At 46.8% G+C, this 19,527-nt stretch overlaps 1 protein-coding gene across 12 annotated transcripts in view; it reads right to left on the reverse strand.

Annotated features, from left to right (window-relative positions):
• DLGAP2 (DLG associated protein 2) overlaps positions 1–19,527 on the reverse strand; it is an 823,185-nt gene that overhangs the window by 634,032 nt on the left and 169,626 nt on the right. For all 12 annotated transcript variants that reach the window (XM_070253515.1, XM_023630813.2, XM_070253523.1 and 9 more), the window contains one exon: positions 6,613–6,667. In XM_070253515.1, the coding sequence (XP_070109616.1) occupies positions 6,613–6,667 (55 nt within the window). The remainder of the gene's footprint in view (positions 1–6,612; positions 6,668–19,527) is intronic.

The following is a 19,527-nucleotide window of genomic DNA, read 5'->3' on the forward strand; positions in this document are numbered from 1 at the left end:
CCACAGAGCCCCCTCTCAGTTTAGGGACAGACCTCACTTCAGGCCATTCCCCTCCCTCTGTAGATCCTGTTTCTCTCTACGGGCTTTTGAAACGCTCCAAGCAATGTGAACATGGGGGGACAAAGCCTCCCAGGTGCCTAGAGTCCCTTCTCTGCTGCTGGTTAAATGCCCAGTCAGAGGGCCGGCATCCAGCTGACTGTGGGAGGCAGATGAGGAGATGTGACCGAGACGCACCTGCCCGACTCCCCAAGGCGAGACCTGCAGACAAAGCTGAACATCTGCATCAAGAACCCGGCATTCAGGGAACAGAAAAGTCACAGCCCTGAGACCTGCGCCACACAAGACGGGCCCAGTAATTTGTGCTGGTGTATTAGTAAACCAGGTGTGAGCAAACGCCAGGGTTAGTCACGGAGCCTCTCAGCAGAGAAGCGTCCACAGAACCTCTTCACGTCCCCACATTAAACGGGCAGTGAGCCGCAACCTAAGTAAATAAATACAGTCGCCCGCCCCAGGGCGGAGGGGGTACGATTTGTGCTCTGCCCCAAGGCGCCTGCCTGGGCGTGCACAGGGCTGACACCCAGCTTTCCTTTAGGGTCTCACTTTCCCAAAGGGGTGACATTTTTCCACTTGGCACAAAGATGCCATCTAGGCTAGAAGTCGGCCCTTGGGGTTAATCAGCCACGTGGAATAAAACGGTTTGGCCTTAAAACTACGGATCCATAACCTTTCATTCTGGCAGTAATTAAATAGCACAACTAGTTTTCTAATAAGGTCATTTTAAGTTTATGAAATGAAGCCCTTTTTTTCTATCTTCAGCTGGTGCACAGGCAGAGGGCAGGCAGGAACACACGCTCTGCCCGCTCCCAGGCGGCACCGGGTCACTGAGATGTGGGTTAAAGAAGCAGCAGCTGTGCGGCTGACGGATCCGCTTTCTTCATCAAGCCCGGCTTGGCGATGCCTTTGTTATTCTTAGTTTATGAATCATATCATATGGCATCCTGTTTGCACAACCTCGATCCTTTTTGGAAAGGAAAAAGGGTATTATAAATAATTCCAGCATCTGGGTAAAAGAAACTTACTAGAAGTATTTGGTCTTTCAAAGAAGTGACATCTTATCTTTAACCCAGTATGTTAAAAGGCCATTACCTGACATTTCGAAAAAAGTTAAGCCTCCCATGTGTGAAAATTTTCCACTGAGCATCTTTTTGGTAACAAACCCATCTCACATGCTCCCCCATCTCCCGTCCTGAAGCTCCAGGGACTGTGCTGGTGGCTCCTTCTCCCTTTTGCTCCAGCATCGGGATTCCCAGTCGGTACCATTCTGTTCTGCACTGTATTTCAGAGGAGAGTCACACTGGGATAATTAAGGACTTCTTATGGGTCCTTATGGTATCATGTACTGACTCAGAGTGAAGAGCTGTATTTCAGTCACAGTAAAATGTTTATCGGCCGTGTGACAACGGAAAGTCACAGGGACCTCTGGACCCACTTCCTCCTCAGCAAAACAGGGCAGTCTTGCCTATCTCACAAGAAAGTCGAAGGACCAGCCAAAATTAATGTGAAAGAGCCTTATAAACCGGAAACACTATAAAAATGCCACGTGCAAATGTCCCTATTAATGTCAGAACTTAAATTTAACACTAGGTTACATCACCGTCTATATATCTTTGGGAATCACGTGCAAGTTAGGCAGGAAACTAAGGAAACAGCTTCACCTCCACATACACACCCACTGCCAACCTCTTACTGCTACCAGTTATCACAGCCACTTCTGTGGACGGGTCTGTGGCACAGAGAGCAACCTTGTACACTGATTTTCCTTCATTTGTCCATCAGGAAATTAAAAGCTTTTTAACACCTTCAGCTCAACAGAAACTTAGGGATTTAGACGACCAGACAACATCCGTCCCACTATTTCAATGATGACGTCCCCTCTGCCTTTCTGAGGTCCACCTGCACACGGCCCCAGCGGCTGTCCAGATGTCAGTCCTGCTCACTGAACAGGTCAATAACGTGTAATCAGGTCTACACCCTGTGGGCTTCTCGAACCTTGTGTCATAGAGCATATCTACTCAACATCCACCTCTAAATGACAAAAATGTTGACTCAACCCACGTAGATTTTTTTAAACTAAACACCCTGTTACGAACATTAAATTTTAATCCAAGATTTTATTTAGCCGAAACACAAGAGGACGACCTGCTGCCATGGAGAGAGCACACCTTTGCCACAGCCCCTGAATTAAACCCACAGGGGAGACACCAGACGGAGAGGTAAGAGCCAGTGGTGACATGGACCCAGCTCCCACCCGCTCGGGAGAACAGTGACTGGGGAGAATTCCTCCCGAATCCACATCCAGTAACTTCACGGGGAGCATTTACACCCAGAAATCGGCAGACACCACACCCCAGGGCTTCCCACCCGCCTCTCCCTCCAGGCACAGGAGAGTTGGCTGTAAACTCTGACGAGCACACGTCACTAGTAGGAACCCAACATCAGAGTCCGTAACACCCATGTCTTCAGTGAACATCACATTACATATTTGCAAATACACAAAAATCAGTCCCACAAAATAGATGGAAAATATTTAAAGTCTTTCCACCCCACTTGTTACATGAGAATTATTTCACAATCATCTTGCATTCAGTGCCAAGTAGAGATGTAAGGTATCTCAAAAATCAAATACCACCGCGTGCTCAATCTAAGTGAGGTTTCGTGATGCAGCTGTTATTAGCAAAGTCTGCATAGGTAAGTGCTGCTGCTTTATGCAAAATCAGTTCACTTTGAAACTTCGACTTATTCTTAGCAGTCAAACAGGCTGTCTCCTGATAGAGAATAAATGCTGTGAGGCAGCCAGGCTTGGAGTCAGAATCCCAGCCCACTGGGCAGCCTACATGAAAGAGAATTCATTAAGCTCACCACTGCCTAAGCTTGATTTTCCCAGATGACGTGAATTCTGAAGGAACTCCACTGACGATCAAGATAAGGAAGCCAGACTGTCCAAGAACTAGACAGCTCCCAACCTCTCCACCGCTCAGATTCTCCTTGTTACGGAAATATGTTTTCATAAGCTGCATTTTCTTTCATGGAAGGCTGCCACTGATGAGTTACCTAATATTGGTTGTATATAAATTATGTACAGATCTTATGAGACATGGAAGAGCAGGAGAAAGATTAATTACTTATGCTGTGCTACATTTCACACCAAGGAATCCAAGTTCCTCCTCCCACCAACTCAACAGTGAAAAGCACTAAAGCAACTACAGGAGAGCTCTGGTGCCTAGAGGACAAAACTGCCCGTAAAAACTCAAAGAGCGGTCAACTTTAGTCCAGAAAACAGCCAGTCACGATAAAATGATGTTTGTGAAGAAGACACTGCTCAAAAGAGGGTTCTAAACCACACAGGAATGAGCGCCATTTTGGACTCGTTTAACTGATGGTGTCCTTGAGTCCCACCAGAGACCAGCCAGCCAGCCAGGATTCAGACGCCAAGGTGCCAGCCCTCCACTGAAGGAGCGGCTTGTCCAGGAACGCTGCCCTGGCTCTGAGGGCTTTCTGAGGTGGCTCCCCCAGAGCGGGGTGTGAAGGCAGGAAGGACCCACGGCCCACATCTCAGCAGCCATCCTAATCACCGTTGGGCTGGACTCAAGCCAGAGACGGTCACCAAAGTCCCAGACATACACTCAAGTCCCCTTCTCGTCAGCTGTTCCTCGTGGGTGGATCTGCACTGCAGGTGCCTGTTGCACACGGACGGCCACAGCGGGCCTCCCAGGAAGGGGCAAACCCAAGACACAAGAGGGGGCGGAGTCACGCAAACGAGGAAAGGGAAGAATGGAAACGTGAAAGAGCTGAAGTGCCTGTGCACCGTGTCTGTGCTTGTGCAAAAGGAGCTCCCTGGCTGCGTTTCTCCTTCACAACATAAACATGCTTTATCTGCCCAACTCTCAGTTTTCCTGAGAAAAACATGAAAAATAAGGCAGCATACAGAGGTAATCCATAGACGTCACTCTAGCTCTTCCTATCATTAACCCAAATTGTCACTAGCAATCAAATAGCAAGAGAAAATGACATGTCTGTCTTTCAAAAGTAGCCACGTTTAATTCAGAGAAGGGCTACATAAAACTCAGGGGCTGATGTCGCCCCTCCTACTTCGTCGCCAGCTCTATTTGGTGTACCACTTCTACAACAGGGAAAAACACCTGGAAACAGGGGTGTCTTTTTCCAGATATTCAGCTACAACATACGTAAGTTAACGGAATATACAGCATTTCTAAAATAAGTAAAACTCAAAATGCAAACAAAATGAAAGTCAGGATTCATCCCAAAGTTGGTCTTTTTTTGAACTGTGGTAAATACACATAACATACAATTCACCATCTTAACCATTTTTCAGTGCACAGCTCAGTGGCACGAGGCACGTGCACGTTGCTGGGCAGCATCGCCACCATCCACCTGCAGAATGTTTTTCACCTTCCCACACAAACTTTCTACCCTCTCCAAAGCTGACCTTCTCAATCAAACACCTGAACAGTCTTCTAGAAAACCACCAAGGTGAGAACAGACTACGTTCAACTTTATAAGGACCTCAAAAATCACTAAAATGCAAAAGCAATAAGAACTGTCTGAGCCTGAAGAAATCTCCAAACAACCTAAATAATCAAGCAGCTTTGGACATATTAGATCAAATTATAAGGTAAAAACTAGAATTGCCAAACCTTTGAATTCGGGATGAACTTATACTTTGAAGACTTATAATTTCAGCCAGCTCTTTTTTCTTCCTTTTTGATATAATTCCTTCCCTTTTCCATACCTAATGCCACAGCCTCGGGTCTTCTAGAACTGACTTCAAAGTGAAATGCTCTATAATATAAAATTACTTTTAAGGACATTCATTGCCTGGTAAATGTCCTCAATATTCAAGTCTTAACAGAAGGGAGCTTTTCGGTTCTAGAGGTTGATAACTTGAATTCTCATGAAAAGCAAATAAAGCATATTTGGCAATATTTCCCATACTAACTTGAAACTTCTTACATAAACTGTCTAAAAATATAGAAAACTCATTTCAATATTTAAAATCCACTTAGATTCCCACAGAACAGTACTTAACTTTATCATTATTTCTGATGCTTTTCAGAATCAAAGTAATGACTCACCCGGAAGATATAAGCTAATCTAGAAAATTCATTCCTTCTGTAAATCATGTTACACTCACTGTCATTGATAGACACAGTTTAAAAAAAATCTTTGTTTCTTCACACGTGACTTGTTCATATATTTTCATCACTAACCAAGACTTTCAGAATATAGACAGAGGCCCAAAAAATAGCCAGCCATGTTCTAAGCAAACTTCCCCATAGGCAGTAAATATGCTCAAATTCGCAGCCAAGATCCATTTGAACAGGTGACAACAAACAAAACACGGGCAACTCCATGAACTTTTTTGAAACATAATAGGGTCAACGATGTAATCTCTCCATGTTCATAAGCCAAAAAAAAAAAAAAATGAAGATCCTATTTTTCCCAAAATACCTGCTGTTTTACATTGGAATGTATGATATAAACCAATAACTTATTGATCACTTAAGAATGGTACCCCAGTAATGATACTAGCTGGCTAATATGCTATTTATAATGGAAGCCGAGTAAATCCCAACCGATTAAATACTTCTAATTCTCACAGAGAGCCCATTATGATTCATTTCGTTGTAGCTAAAAACACACAGGGAATTTCTGCACACCTCTGTTTCATACCCAACAAAAGTATCCTGGGATGCTAGCAGACCTGTTTACAGGACACGACCGACTGTAGGAGGGACCAAGCTCCATCAGAACCCTTTGCTGAAAAGATGCAGCACCAGCATCCTCCGCCTTTTGCTCAGGACTTGGCATTTCAGGACTTGATGAAAATACCTTAAATTAGAAACCCTGCACGGGAGAGTACCTGAGACATAGATCCACAGGATAACACACTCCAGATTGGTTCTTTTTTGTTTGTTTCTTAATTTTAAAACAACGAAAGTTCCAAAGATTTTTTTTTGACTTTTTTTTCCCCCTCCAATGTGTTTCCTTAAAAGTAATGCAAACCACCTCACTTACAACACACAGTCACATACATCTGTGAGAAATTACACAGTCACATGCTTTCCCATCCAAAGACATCCACCCTCTGGTTTCATTCACTGAGATCCTGAAGGTTTTAAGAACATAAAATCTGGCCAGTTCCTATCTTGATTGCAAACAAACTCCAAATATATTCCATGCTAGCCAACGATGGTGATTTTCCTCAATAAATAAGTATAATCAACAAGAGAAACAACTTTGAAAATAATACATTCACCTTTGCAAGACAACCAGTTTCCCTTAAAAATCCAAGATGACAACCATCCAAATCTATTTCCTTTGTCAAATAAAAACAGATCTCTCAGCTCAGGTTACAACTCACTGTAGGACTGAATAAGCCATTTTTTCGCTTGTTTCAAAACCAACAATACAATCCTGCACTAAAATAACAACCAAGAAAACAAAAACATCTAAATTATGCAATCATATTTCTCAATTTTCCCACTGATATAAAACCCATAATCTCAACTCAGAAGAAGGAAACGTATTTACCTGTATTCCTGTCTGGTAAGATACAGCAATGCTTCTGCAGAATGCCAGGCAAAACCTGTTCCAAAACAAATAAATAAAACACACTTGGTCATCATTCAGGTAGAGAAAGACATCTCATTAACTGTTGCAAGTGTTTTTCTAATAAGGTCGTTCAATGTTGCACAAGGTCATCACGCCCAGAACGATCTAACAAATTAAACAGCACAGGGAAATTCTGATGACACACATTTTTCACCAGAAAGGTGAATCAGGTAAGTGCTGATTATATATGCCGTTCTGTTTAACGTATGCCCCTAATGGGTCCTGAGACTCTCTGGAAAGCTACACTCAAGGGACTCCTACAATAAGGCAAATGGCCCGCCAGTTTCCGTGATGGCTTTTAAAATATGAGATGCAATTAGACCCTGAAAATGGAGGACTGTGGGGCTGTAGCCTGGCTCTGTCTTCTAGGATCTCAGCAGAGATGCTTTCATCAAGGATGAGTCACAAAGGGAATGTGAAAGAAAAGGCTGTGTTTGCATTCACAGCTTGGTGGTGAAGGAAATATCTTATTTGATAAGGGAAAGAAAGGTGAAAATAATTGAGAATGGCTTTCCCCAGAAAATTCAGCAAGGTAAGGCAATTGCAAAGCACAGACTGAAAGAATTTGCAACTGAAGAGATCTCTGCGGGAATCTGATGGCTATGCTTTCCAAACTCAATTAGAGTAAAGGCTGAGCTTCCTCTTAAACTCTCTGTGGAGGAAGCTGCAGCCATCCCTCGGCCTCGTGGTCCCCGCCATCCAAAGTTCTCAGCCCAGAAGCCAGCGTCACTCATTCTGGAGCAATGCGCTCAGCGGAGAGGGAGAAGACAGGACCAGCTTGCCCTTGACCAACTTACGTCCAACTGAGTAAACAGCAGGTTCTAATAAATAGGATCAACACATGAGAAAACCAACGAAGGTTTTCTCTGGAATAAGAATTCCCTTCCCTTCCACATCATCCACTATCCCTCTGTGTTGAGATAAGAAAACTCTCTCCAGAGGCCGACCCAGTGGCTCAGTGGTTAGGCTCTCACATTCTGCTTTGGTGGCCCTGGGTTTGTGGGTTCCCAGGTGCGGATCTACACACCACTCATCAGGCCAGGCTGTGGCGGCGTCCCACATAAAGTAGAGGAGGATTGGCACAGATGTGAGCTCAGTGACAATCTTCCTCACCAAAAAAAGAATATTCTCTCCCAAGTATAATCAAACCCAAACAAGACAGTATTACCAATTTGTGACTCTGAACAAATCTAAGATTGAAAATAAAGCAATAACCAAATCAGTACCTAGTAAACACTGTACAAAATGTGGAATTAAAAGTTCAAAAACATGTCTGTTAGTCTATGAAGTTGACTAGTTGGGACACAGAACAACAGTTTGGGAACAATCAGGGATCAATTAAGACTAAACTTTGTGATAAGAACAGCATCAACTCCTGACTCTCCCTTGTGTACATGGCATCAGCGTTCTCCCTGTCAGCCAGGTCTGAAACCATGGCATCCTTTCTGACACTCTCTCTCCCTCAACCACCCGTGGCCCTTGATGTTGAGTTATGCAATCACACACACATGCACACACACACGGCTAAAATCCTGGGCTCCTTGGGACTCTGCATTCCTTCTCATTCCATGGCCAACACACATGCTCACTGATCTTTTCCAGCACTTTCTGAAGGGCCTTACAGGTTAACACAAGACCTAAGAAAGTCTCCCTCAAAAGAAATAAATGACCCTGTAAGTTGGAAAAATGCTGCAAAATATCTGATCCACTTGGAGGACGAAAATACAAGTTCCCATAATAAAGTTCTCCAGTCCTGCAGTTAAATTTATCTGACCACAGAATACTTTTGTGTTCCTACCACCCATTAACCTCCAGAGGGGAAAATGCTGGCCCAGTGCATTGCAAAAGCCACGTAATTGGTCTACCTGCAGATGCCTCCCCAATGAAATAATCGAAAGTGTTGCTGCTGGGTTAATTTTTCTAAGGAATTATTGCCAACAGATAGACCACAAAAATGTTCAAGATGGAATTCTAGGTGCTTCTCTAGTGCCAATCCTTAGCTCCAAGCATATACAGCCAACTGCATTCCACAAACACACCTTGAAGGTGTGGAGACAGAGGCTGGATCCACTGGATCACAGCATGAGACCGGCCACCACCAGCGCTGATCCACCGTAGCGTTGGCGGTATTTTTATCCAGAGGAAAACGAGCTGAGAGTGGCATAATGAAAGCTTTGCAGAGGGTCGTAACTGGCAACCAGGAGGTGTATATGAGGTGAAACAAGATGATGTGCTCACACTGGGGGTGGAAGTGAGATGCAGATGCTAAGCTGGTGTCTGGTTAGCCCTAAATAGCTCAGCACAGGCAGCTTCCCTCCCCAGTAAGCCCCTTCTCAAACGTGGCAGCCCAAGCAATCAAACCCGCTAGATCTGGGGTTCTGGACAATTCACAGAACCGCCTGGGAGAGGTCCAGGTAGTACTATGGGGTTCCTTCAGATTCGGGGATTCTCACTTGGGGTGGGGGCCTGTTCTCAGAACTACAAACACCTCTCCCCTGAGGTTCTGAGGCCTCTGTCAATCCCACACCACTGGTAAAGTGGGAGTCCCTCCTGTGGGGTCTGGGTCACACAGCTAAGCTGTGTTAGGGAAGAAATAGCTGATTTAAACTAAAAAGTAGATAAGCTTACTTGACAGATGATTCTAAGAAGAAATCCTAATTGTTCCCAGGCACAGCTTCCCTTAGTTAATTTTCACTGGGCCCTATATGCCTGACCCTGCTGATTCTTCCAGTTCCAGCTTCCAGCTTCTCTCCAACATCCTAGAAGCTGCCTCACGCTGCTACCAACCAACACAGCCACTCGCTCCATCCAAGGTCCCACCAAAGCAACACTCTTGCCCACCACCCCACAAGCCTTTTCTGAACATGCCAAGTAGCTCTTTTCATTTGAGGCCAACCAGGAAAATACAAGGATCCATGACATCATAAACACTCCATAGCAGAATTCACTTTGACTTTCCTAAGGGCAGACAATTTGTGCTCAAAAATGGCGCTCACATCTAATCTTGACAAGTTCCTCCTAGCTATGGCCACAGGTAAGACACCTGTGTTAAATCTTAGACGGAGCCGCAGCCTCTGAAAATGCTACGCACACATCACCGCCACGCACCCGGCCTCGGCTGCAGGAAACGGGGGAGTGTGCTCTAATAGGTTTATTTCTTCCTCTCTGAAGGATTTACAGAAGACAGCAAAGGAGAATGAGATTATCCTTCTTGCCCAAAAGCACTTTTAAAAGTTCAATTGCACTCAACCTGCCCATTCTATCGGAGCGTTTAACCGATAAGAATAATTGGGAGGCACCGTGTTCTGCATGCCACAAGCAGCTGGGTTAAGTAGAATGTATTCAACTGATGCCAGAGTCTTCCGTCTTCTGTCAACGCTTGCCCACATAATCATGACACGACACCAACTTCACACCCTTTATGAAATCATTCCTGGGTATGTCCTCTGTGTCAGACGTCCAGATTCTTCGAACTGACGACCTGTTCCCAAAATACCAATTTCAAGGTTTCACTCCATGTTAAATCCAAATTCCTCTCTGGTGGTGCCAACCTAAACAGGGTTTCCCTTAGCTGATATGCTGGGCCAAGAGTGCTGGGGTTGTAGTACCCTCAGATCAACTCCTGCTCACCCAACGTGGCAGTCACTAGACACAGGGGATAATAAATTTAAATAAATAAAATCCATTCGAATTTAAAATTCAGGTCCTCGGTTGCACTGGCCACATTCAAGTGAATGTGTGGCTTGTGGCCGCCATATTGGTAGCGCAGATAGCGAATACTTGCACTATTTTTCAGATGAAGAAAATAAGGTCCCAGAGGCAAATTCAGGGCTCTGGTCATCCAGACAGTGCCTGTCTCCGCACAACCCTACCCTATTCTCTCATATCCAGAGGACTGTGTCCCAACAGGCCGCACACAGATGCGTGCTCGATTCTGTGCCCTCCCCTCACCCTCACTGACATCTCCAGTAACAGCTCAGCTCCGCTGCCCGCTGGCCCCTTCCTCACCTCCAGAGTAGAGAACATGGCTGTTTACTGTACAAAGTCCACTTCGGATTGGGAAAAATTCTACCCTACGGTGAGCGACCTTCCTGTGGCTGCTGTAACCAAGCGCCACGGACTGGGTGGCATAGAACAACACAAGTGTGTTCTCTCGCAGTCCTGGAGGCCGGAAGTCCAAGATCAAGCTGTCAGCAGGGCCTGCTCCCCTTGAAAGAGCTGGCGACATCCTTCCTCGTCTCTTCCGGCTTCCGGTGGCCCCAGATGCTCCTCAGCTTCTGGCAGCGTCACGCCAGTCTCTGCTCTGTCTTCACACGGTCTTCTCTCTACACGTGTTTGGGTCCAAACTCCCCGTTCTTATAGGGACCCCAGTCACGCTGGATTGGAGCCCACCCTAGCGACCTCAGCCTAACTTGGTTAAATCTGCAAACACCCTACTTCTAAATAAGGTCATGTTCTGAGGGACTGCAGGTGAGGACCCCGACATATCTTTTTGGGGGGACACAATTCAACCCACAACATACAGTAAAACTCAGCGGTTAGGGAATTCGAGTCAGGAGATCTTGGTGTCCTTCCTAACCACGCCGTTTCCCAGCAAGTCACTAAGTGGTAGTATTGGCAGTGGTATTATTTACTCCTTCAGTTGCATTGGAGGGCTCCACCGTGATTCTGATCATTCTGTCCTGCTCTTGAGCTGTTTCTGAGCCAGTCAGTAGGTCATTTACACGTGGCTTGTTCCACAGCCAAACCTGGCTACTACCAAGTATGGTCACTAATGTCATGCAACATCCTTTTTTTTTTAAATCTTTTGCCCCAACCAACTCATCACTATTTCCAGAAATCAGGGATGAAAATGTCCTGCCATGGGGGCTGGCCCGGGGGCACAGCAGTTAAGTTTGCAGGCTCTGCTTCGACAGCCCAGGGTTCATAGGTTCGGATCCTGAGTGCGGAGCGCTGCACCACCTGTCAAGCCATGCTGTGGCAGATGTGCCACATACAAAGTGGAGGAAGATGGGCACAGATGTTAGCTCAGGGCCAGTCTTCCTCAGCAAAAAGAGGAGGATTGAAGTTGGATGCTAGCTCAGAAAAAAAAAAGTCCTGCCATGAACAAAATCAAAGAACATGCAAGATTCCACAAAGGAATCCACCAGGATTCTGGTGACCCGCATGTAACTTACTGCCTGAGCTCCTAAGACCCACAGCTCACTTATCCCCTCCTCTGGAAGGCCCCCCGCCCACCGTGGAGTGACTGCCATCCCACTGCATTTAGCTCCTTTATCAACCTCCACCTCCTTATATTTTAGCCATGTGCTTCCTTGTGTTTTCCCCTCTCCAACAAGTCTAGGATTGTGTCTGACTTAAATGCTCCTTACCTAGAACCTGGCATGCAGACTCTCCCTCAGGTTGCATCCCTCTTCTTGTGTTCGCCAGGCTAGCAACTTTTGAGGCCCTTGAAGTCTTCCCTCTCCGCAGCTGTTTGCAATATGCTCCTAGGTCCTGTGACCTCCTCCCCGAACCCTCAGGTTTGCCCTTGAGTCTGTCCCTTCCGCCTCTGCTGTATTCTATGTCTTCACTCATGAATTCAACAGGATGCCTGTTACGTGCCAGGCATGGCAGGGACTCAAAGATGACTGATATTAGGTAGACAGGGACCAGGGCTCATGGGAGGAAAAGATTCACTGCTAGAGAAAGTCAGAGGGAGACACGACAGCTCTCAGTTGGCAGTGGGGCATGTCATCAACTTGCAATGAGGACACTGCAACGTCCTCCTAGCTGATGTCCTGTCTGCCAGTCTCTCCCTCTCTAACCCTGCCTGCACCAGCTACGAGGATGATGTTCCTGACTGTTCGCCCTGCTCGTGGACCCCGCGCAGCCTCAACACTGACGGCATTGAGTTTGAATGCTCCACGGTTCATCTCACCGCAGAACATCTCCAGGATGTCCATCTCGAGGATCCAGTACAGGAAAGGCCCCTTCTCTTCCATCCAGGTTTCCCCCTCGCCAAGGTCACCCGCCCATTTGTGACTCCCGTGACAGAGACAGCAAAACTGGCAGTGGAATCCAGCAGCTCTCACCCCAACCTGAGCCGGGGGACTCTCCATAAAATGCTCACTCACTCAGAATCTCAGGATCCGTCTGTAAAGCGGGAATAACGACCACAACCTCACAGGGCAGTGGGGCTACCAAGTGCCAGGACGCCTGTGAAGTGCTCACCAGGGAGCCTGGCCCGTACAAACGCTCACACATCGGGGGCATCGTCGCCATGAGGGCGCCCGGTGCTCTTGCTGACGATCTTCCCTCTGCTTACCAACTAATTCTAAATTCAGGTCCAAACTCTCCCCTCACAATCTCACTTGATATTTGCTTAAGCATCTCTCTCTCTGAACTGCCATCCAGGACCTCTCAAATCTATTAAGTATACGTCTCATCACAATAATTCCACCTTTGACCCCTCTGTGGTTACTCCACCTGCCCATTAATTACAGGAGTTCTTGCATTCATTCTCTTTGTAAGAAATTCAAATACTATAGATATGCAGGGGTTTCTGTATTTCCATTTAATCCTTTGGGACCCACTTGACTTTTAAAATTTTGTACATATATAATTTTAATAACAAAAACTCACGTCCTTCAACTCTTGCAAGTTGAAAATATTTCTCTTTTTCTAGAACTTGTATTATTCAGATGTTCGATCTAATTTTTTTTAACTTCTCACTTCTGTTTTCTGTCTGTCCTTTTGTTCTACTTTCTGGAAAGTTCTCTCAACTTGATATTCCAACCCGCTAATGAATTTTTTACCTTCTGCTGTCCCATTGTCACCTTCTCTGAGCATCTCCTTTCTGTGAATGTGTCTTTGGTACGTCAGCCCATTCTTGGATTATACACACACTATCGATGCTGAAGCATTCCCACCCCCGGGGGACTTCTGACGAGGGGCACAGTATCTGCGTGGTTTTCAAGAATTCCCCCAGACGGCTTACGAGCCACAAGGGATGAAAAAGAAGAGTCATTCTATCACCCATCACCCGAGAGACGGGTGACCAAAACGAGCATCTCAGTGAGAGGAAGCGGCCGGGTCTCCAAGAGAGACACTGACCGCTCGCAGCTTCACCTGCTGTCTGTCCTGTTTTTGCTTTTGCAACTTTTATAATTGAAATTATTTCCAATATAAAATTTTTAAAAACTGTTGCTCTTTTGTCCCCGTCCATCCTCTCTCTTGGCTGGTGCCTTTTCCTTCCTGCACCATCACTTCAGTTGGCTCCAAGAGACTCACTCTCTGCAGTTCCTACAACAAGGACTCGGGTGTGCTGTTCAAGGATGTGAAATAATAGCGAGCAATCCAACGTGCTCCTCAAAGCACTCGAGCGTCTGAGACACAGACGCACTCTTCAGAGTGTCAAGAACATTAATAAGCATTCAATTAATTCTTCCTGGCTAATTTAACATTGAAGAGACCGCCTCAGGTTTGTTCCTAGAAGATGCCACATCACAGGTCTCTTATGAAATGAGACTTAATGACACTTCCACGTTGGCAATGCCAGGACTTAATGACTCTCATATTTGTTGCATAACGCTTTCTCTCCTGTCCTCTCTCATGTGGTATTAAAAGTAATTAAGAGATTAGGCACCCGCTGGAGTGTACACAGCCGGATAAGGGCTGGGACTAGAACTCGCATGTGCTGACTCCCAGCCCAGCAATCTATCTGTGCATTTCACAGATCCCGCATCTCCGCTTCTCAGCGTTGCTGGCTTTGGAGGGTCGAGTCGTGTGCTCCTCCAGGCGCCTGACAGCAGCTGGCCCGGGATTAAATGAGTAAGGTTTAAACGAGTTCACACGCGTTAGACACCTGGAAGGGTGGACTGGAGAGGGCTGGGCAAGGGCTGGAGACGCCACTGTTACTAATGTTTTAGGCTGTCATTACATAAAACCTTCAGTGCACAGCACACACACAGGAACTGTGGTGGAGCTAAGGGGCCAGGAGCCTGGACGCCTGCATCAGGACCTGTGCTGCGGGAAGTCATTTAAACCCTCTGGCCATCAGTATCCTCGTCGTAGGATGGAAATAACACAAGGATCAAAAAATGCTCCGTGTGTTATAATTGGTGAACCGGCGCCCTCCCGCACAGCAAAGGTGTGTGAGCTCTGCCTGCCCCAGAATCAGGTTGTGAAACACTGAAGCTGGGCAACCCCGGGGCGTCCGACCCAGGAGGCCTGGGGCCAGGAATTAGCATTTCCCCTAGAAGAATGACTCCAGGTTCATCCACGTTGTTGATCACAGCAGATGAGAGAGTCCCAGAGACCCGCTGTGCAGCACAGAGCCTACAGTCAGCAACCCTGCATCGTACACGTGGAGACTAGCCCAGGGCAGAGCTCACGTCCAGTGTCCTTACCACCATGGGAAACGAGGACACAAAGCCTTCTGGATGTGACAGAGGTGTTTATTACCTTGATTGTGGCCATAGTTTCTTGGGTGTAGGCATATATCCAAACACATCAAATCATATATGTTAGGCGCAGTTTTTAGAATATCAATTATACCTCAATAAAGCTGCTAAAAAAAATTTCTACTGCAAGTCTTCAATAAACGTCTGCAGGCGCCTTTAAGCACAGACACAGAGAATCTGCACTTCCACCAGCTCCCGGGTGATGCAGATGCTGCTCCGCCAGGAAACACTCTGAGAACCACGGGTACACAGGCGAGGGCTCAAGTCAACACTGCAATATATCGCGAGGGCTCGAGTCAACACTGCAATATATCCAGTTAAACCGTCCTGTCAAGGCACCCAGTCAGACAAGATTTTAAGTTGGCAGAATGGCTGAGGTAAAAACTCATTCACAAAAGGAACAGAACGTGCGAGCAACTATGAGAAAGATCTCAACGTATTTTTTAAAATAAAGAGCAGACGGGGGGCTTCCTTAGAAGAGCTGGAAATCGGGGGCCTGACTTCTCCAGAGCGGGGTCTGGACGAGAACCCTGAGCCCTGGGCTGGAGCAGCTCAGGCCTGGGGGCACCAGGGTCTCAGAAGGTAGGAGGGAAACCGACCTCCCAGAGTGAGCGGTCTCCAGGCCCCCCGCCCCCCACGCAGCCAGAGCAACACAGGGTTTGGGGATGAAATCAGAAAATTACATACAAGCTTGTGCGCTCAGCAGCGCTGCCCTCCACCTCCTCCCACCTTCTTCAAGAGTGAGAACAGCTGGGCTTTCACTACTCTATCCACCACCCACCCCAGCAGGAGACTGGAATGTTCTTCTCTGAAAAATAAAATGGGCCCAGAGGAAACACCTCCTCCCAGCGCTGGCCCCCATCACAGCCCTGGCTTACCCCAGACCCCCAGGAGGCAGATCCACCGCCAACGAGCCCCAGTGGTTCACCAGAAAGACCCCCGAAAACGTCTGATGCCCACACGTAATGAAGGCTCATAGCTGAGGGCATCATACGTTTGAAGAAAGCCCCCACTCCGAGACACCAAAACAGGCAAAAAACGAGATTAGAGCGAACAGAAACATCACAGGAAACCAGAGAACATTTTAAAATAATGAGAATTAATCTTTCAGAGAGACAGAGGGGATGTTGTGTCCATGACTCGAGAATAGGAGGCCATGCTCATAAAAGGAAAATTCACAGAATAAGAAAGAGCTTTTGGAATGGAAAATGGGAAAAGCAAATTTTAAAAAATAAAGAAAAATTAGTTCAAGGAAACACCCCAGAATGTAGAAAAAATAGAACGAGTTAAGCAAAAAAAGGAGGGAATATGAAATTATTTGGCCATCCCTGGAGCAAATAGACTATCTGACCAACAGGGGGTCCAGAGAAAAGATCCAAGAGACACACGGGACAGTGCCGAGCAGAGCAACCTCACCACGTGTCTGAACGACGTGACTCAGGTTCAACAAGCCCAGTGAGCACGGAGCACCGTCGATGCAAATGGCCACCGGAAAACACGGAATAGTGAAAATTCAGCATTGAAGATGGGTTCCAAATGCAACCAAAACAGAAAATACTAGAAGATAGCAAATAAAAGAACCGTGCTTTGGAAATTCTGATGGAAAATAACTCCCATCTTAAGCCATCAATGAAAGAAGACGCTATCAGATGAGCAAGGAGTAAAACTGGTGACTTTCTAAAAGCACCCACAGAACAGTGAACAGGAAGCTGCTGGAGAACAACCTCCACCACCAAGAAGAAAGCAGAGGGATTCTCGAAGCAAGCACCTCCTGGGGGAAGGCTCAGGGAGCTCTCGGGAGGGTGGTCCCAACATGGCGCCTGGGCCACAGGCCAACGGGAGAAGGATGGAGAACACCAGGAGGACCATCCCAGGGCGAAAAGCAGACTGATGTTGAACATACGGACGCGAGAGAGAGGAATGTGATGACGACGTTAAAGAATAAGCAGAGTTCATCTTTTTTTAAAAAAAGGCAATTAACAATGAACGAAAAATACTACAAAAAAGCGGCATAATCCTGTGATTTAATGTGATATAAGCACTAACTTAATTTATCCAGAAAGCAGGATGATTTTTGATTATTGTCACTTAAATATAAGCATTTGACTTACCTCCTTATTTCATAGCCCCTGGTAAGCATCGTATCACAAAGTGACTCTGGATCCGGCCAGAATTTGCTCAGATTTTGTTCCAGCTCTTAATCCAGAGTTTGATTCTATTTTGGGTTTTGTGGATATGCATTTTGAATAAGGAGGCAAAGACTATGAGTTCAGTGTAGATAAATTGTAATGAGAAAGCTGTAAAAATGTCTAGAAGTGCTTTAATTCCAAATGGGCATCTTGGACATTTTAAACTTTCTTAAGGACATATTAGTATTCATCCAAAGATCAGGACGTAACCGTGTTGAGCACATGGGGAGGGGAATGCAGGTGTTTGAAGGGGAGCTCGCCCCATCCACCACCCACCCAGCGGGAAGTTAGGAGACGGGGATGGTAAAAGAACGAAAAACGAGGGCCTCAGGGGAGCGGGATGGGGGGGGAGGGTGAAGCAGCTGACTCTGCTCTTCATCACACGCCTCTTGAGACTACCTCACTTTTATAGCATGTACCTGTGTAAATTAAGTGAAATTAAAATTAACTCACACAAAATAATATATGGCAAAGCTGCACAATGATTTTTACAACTATGAAGAAGCAAATCTTTCTTGGAAGACGATGTGGGCAGCCTGGAGGAGCAACACTGGCTCCCGGGTCACGGTTACTATGCGAGCTTGCCAGAGGACCCAGGCTGCAGGAGGGGGACAAACGGCAGCAAATGTGGAAATGAGGCACCGGGGCGGACTTCTAAAACCAGAGACACCATCAACAGCGGTGTCCACACAAAGCGCACAGGCCAGAGGAGGAGCTGGAGGTTCTCCCCGCACGGGGGCAGGGTCTGCACCTGCCCTGGCACCACGGCCACCATGTCTGCCTCGCCCTCCCTCTTCCTGTGGGGGTTCCAGAACCTTCCGTCAGAGCTTCTGCATCTTGCCTGAGGCAAACCAGAGGCGGGCACCTCACAACATCCCTCTGAGTCCTTCCTTTCTGGCCGCGAGATTCTGAAGACCCGCTGGGAGGTCCTCCTCCTGAGTTGGCTCAAAACAAACCTCTGTGATCCGCAGAGGCAGCTCCAGGCTCCTGGTGTGGTGAGAGGGTCACCTCGACTTAGAAAACTAACCCCTTCGGAACAGCCTGACTGCCAGTCTCAGGGAGGAGTCAAACACCTCGTCTCTGAGAGCCAAAAACTGGACACTCGTCTTCTGCACAGGAAGTTCCAAAACGCCCACGCCTCGTCCCAAACAATGATCCCCGTTTCACATGGAGAGCGACCGAGAAAAGTTGCTGATATTTCTATTCTCATAAAAGAGACCACTTAAGTTAATTCTACAGAACGTTTGTCCGAGCTTAAAAACAGCAGAAATCGGTACGTAATGAGTTTAGAGCAGCCGTTTCACAACACTGGCGCTCGCACTTGTTTTTTCTAAATTTCAGGAACTACTGATTGACGAAGTTAAGAACTAATGAAGAGCTTATATTCTGATAAACAGATTGGAAAAGTCATAAAAATTTAAATTATAAGAATCATCACTTCTAACTTTTTTAACAGGCCGATCACTTAGGCTGTTGGTCATTTAGCGTCCCCATTAACGGGCCACCACTTAATGCGCCTGGTCCTTAGCCTGGTCCTTAATGCGGGGTCCTTAGGTGCCCCAGAGAATTCAGCCCACGTAATAAGCAAAGGGAAGTGGGGCCACCGACGTTTCAAAAACGTTTTGGGGCTTCAAACGGCTCCATTATTCTTGTGAAAATAATGGTAATTATCTTCTCTGAAGAGTCAACGTTTAATGTTATAAAGTAACTCATTCGCTTTCTGGTCTAGGTACTGCCCCTCTCCAGAAGGTTCTGAGCGACACGCGGGTTCTCCGTGCCAGAACCCCTCGCAAACCACTCTCCTCAGCTTCACCATCACACTCCTTTGAAGGAGGCCCAAGATCAACTCTCCGTCGGCACCCTGCCCACCCCCACCCTGAGCCGTCATCCCTCCCTTCTCGGCTCCTCCTCGGTCTCCTCCTCAGGCTGCTCCTCAGGCTCCCCCCGCCTCTTGGTTCTGGGTGCCGAGGACACAGCCCCCGGTTCCTCGGTCTGCATTCATCTTCCGGGTCACCACACCTGGGCCCTGGTGGTGAAACACCTGTGTGCTGAAGACTCGAATTCTCTGAGTGAGCCCCAAGCTTTCTCTTTCTCTTTCCCGGGTTCCAGGACCATATACCCACTGGCCTGCTCATCACCACGTGGATGTCCAAGGGGTAGCTTGAAATTAACATGCCCACCCAAACAATAACCTCCCCGCC

Source organism: Equus caballus, chromosome 27 (genome assembly GCF_041296265.1).
Source record: "Equus caballus isolate H_3958 breed thoroughbred chromosome 27, TB-T2T, whole genome shotgun sequence".
Classification (NCBI taxonomy): domain Eukaryota; kingdom Metazoa; phylum Chordata; class Mammalia; order Perissodactyla; family Equidae; genus Equus; species Equus caballus.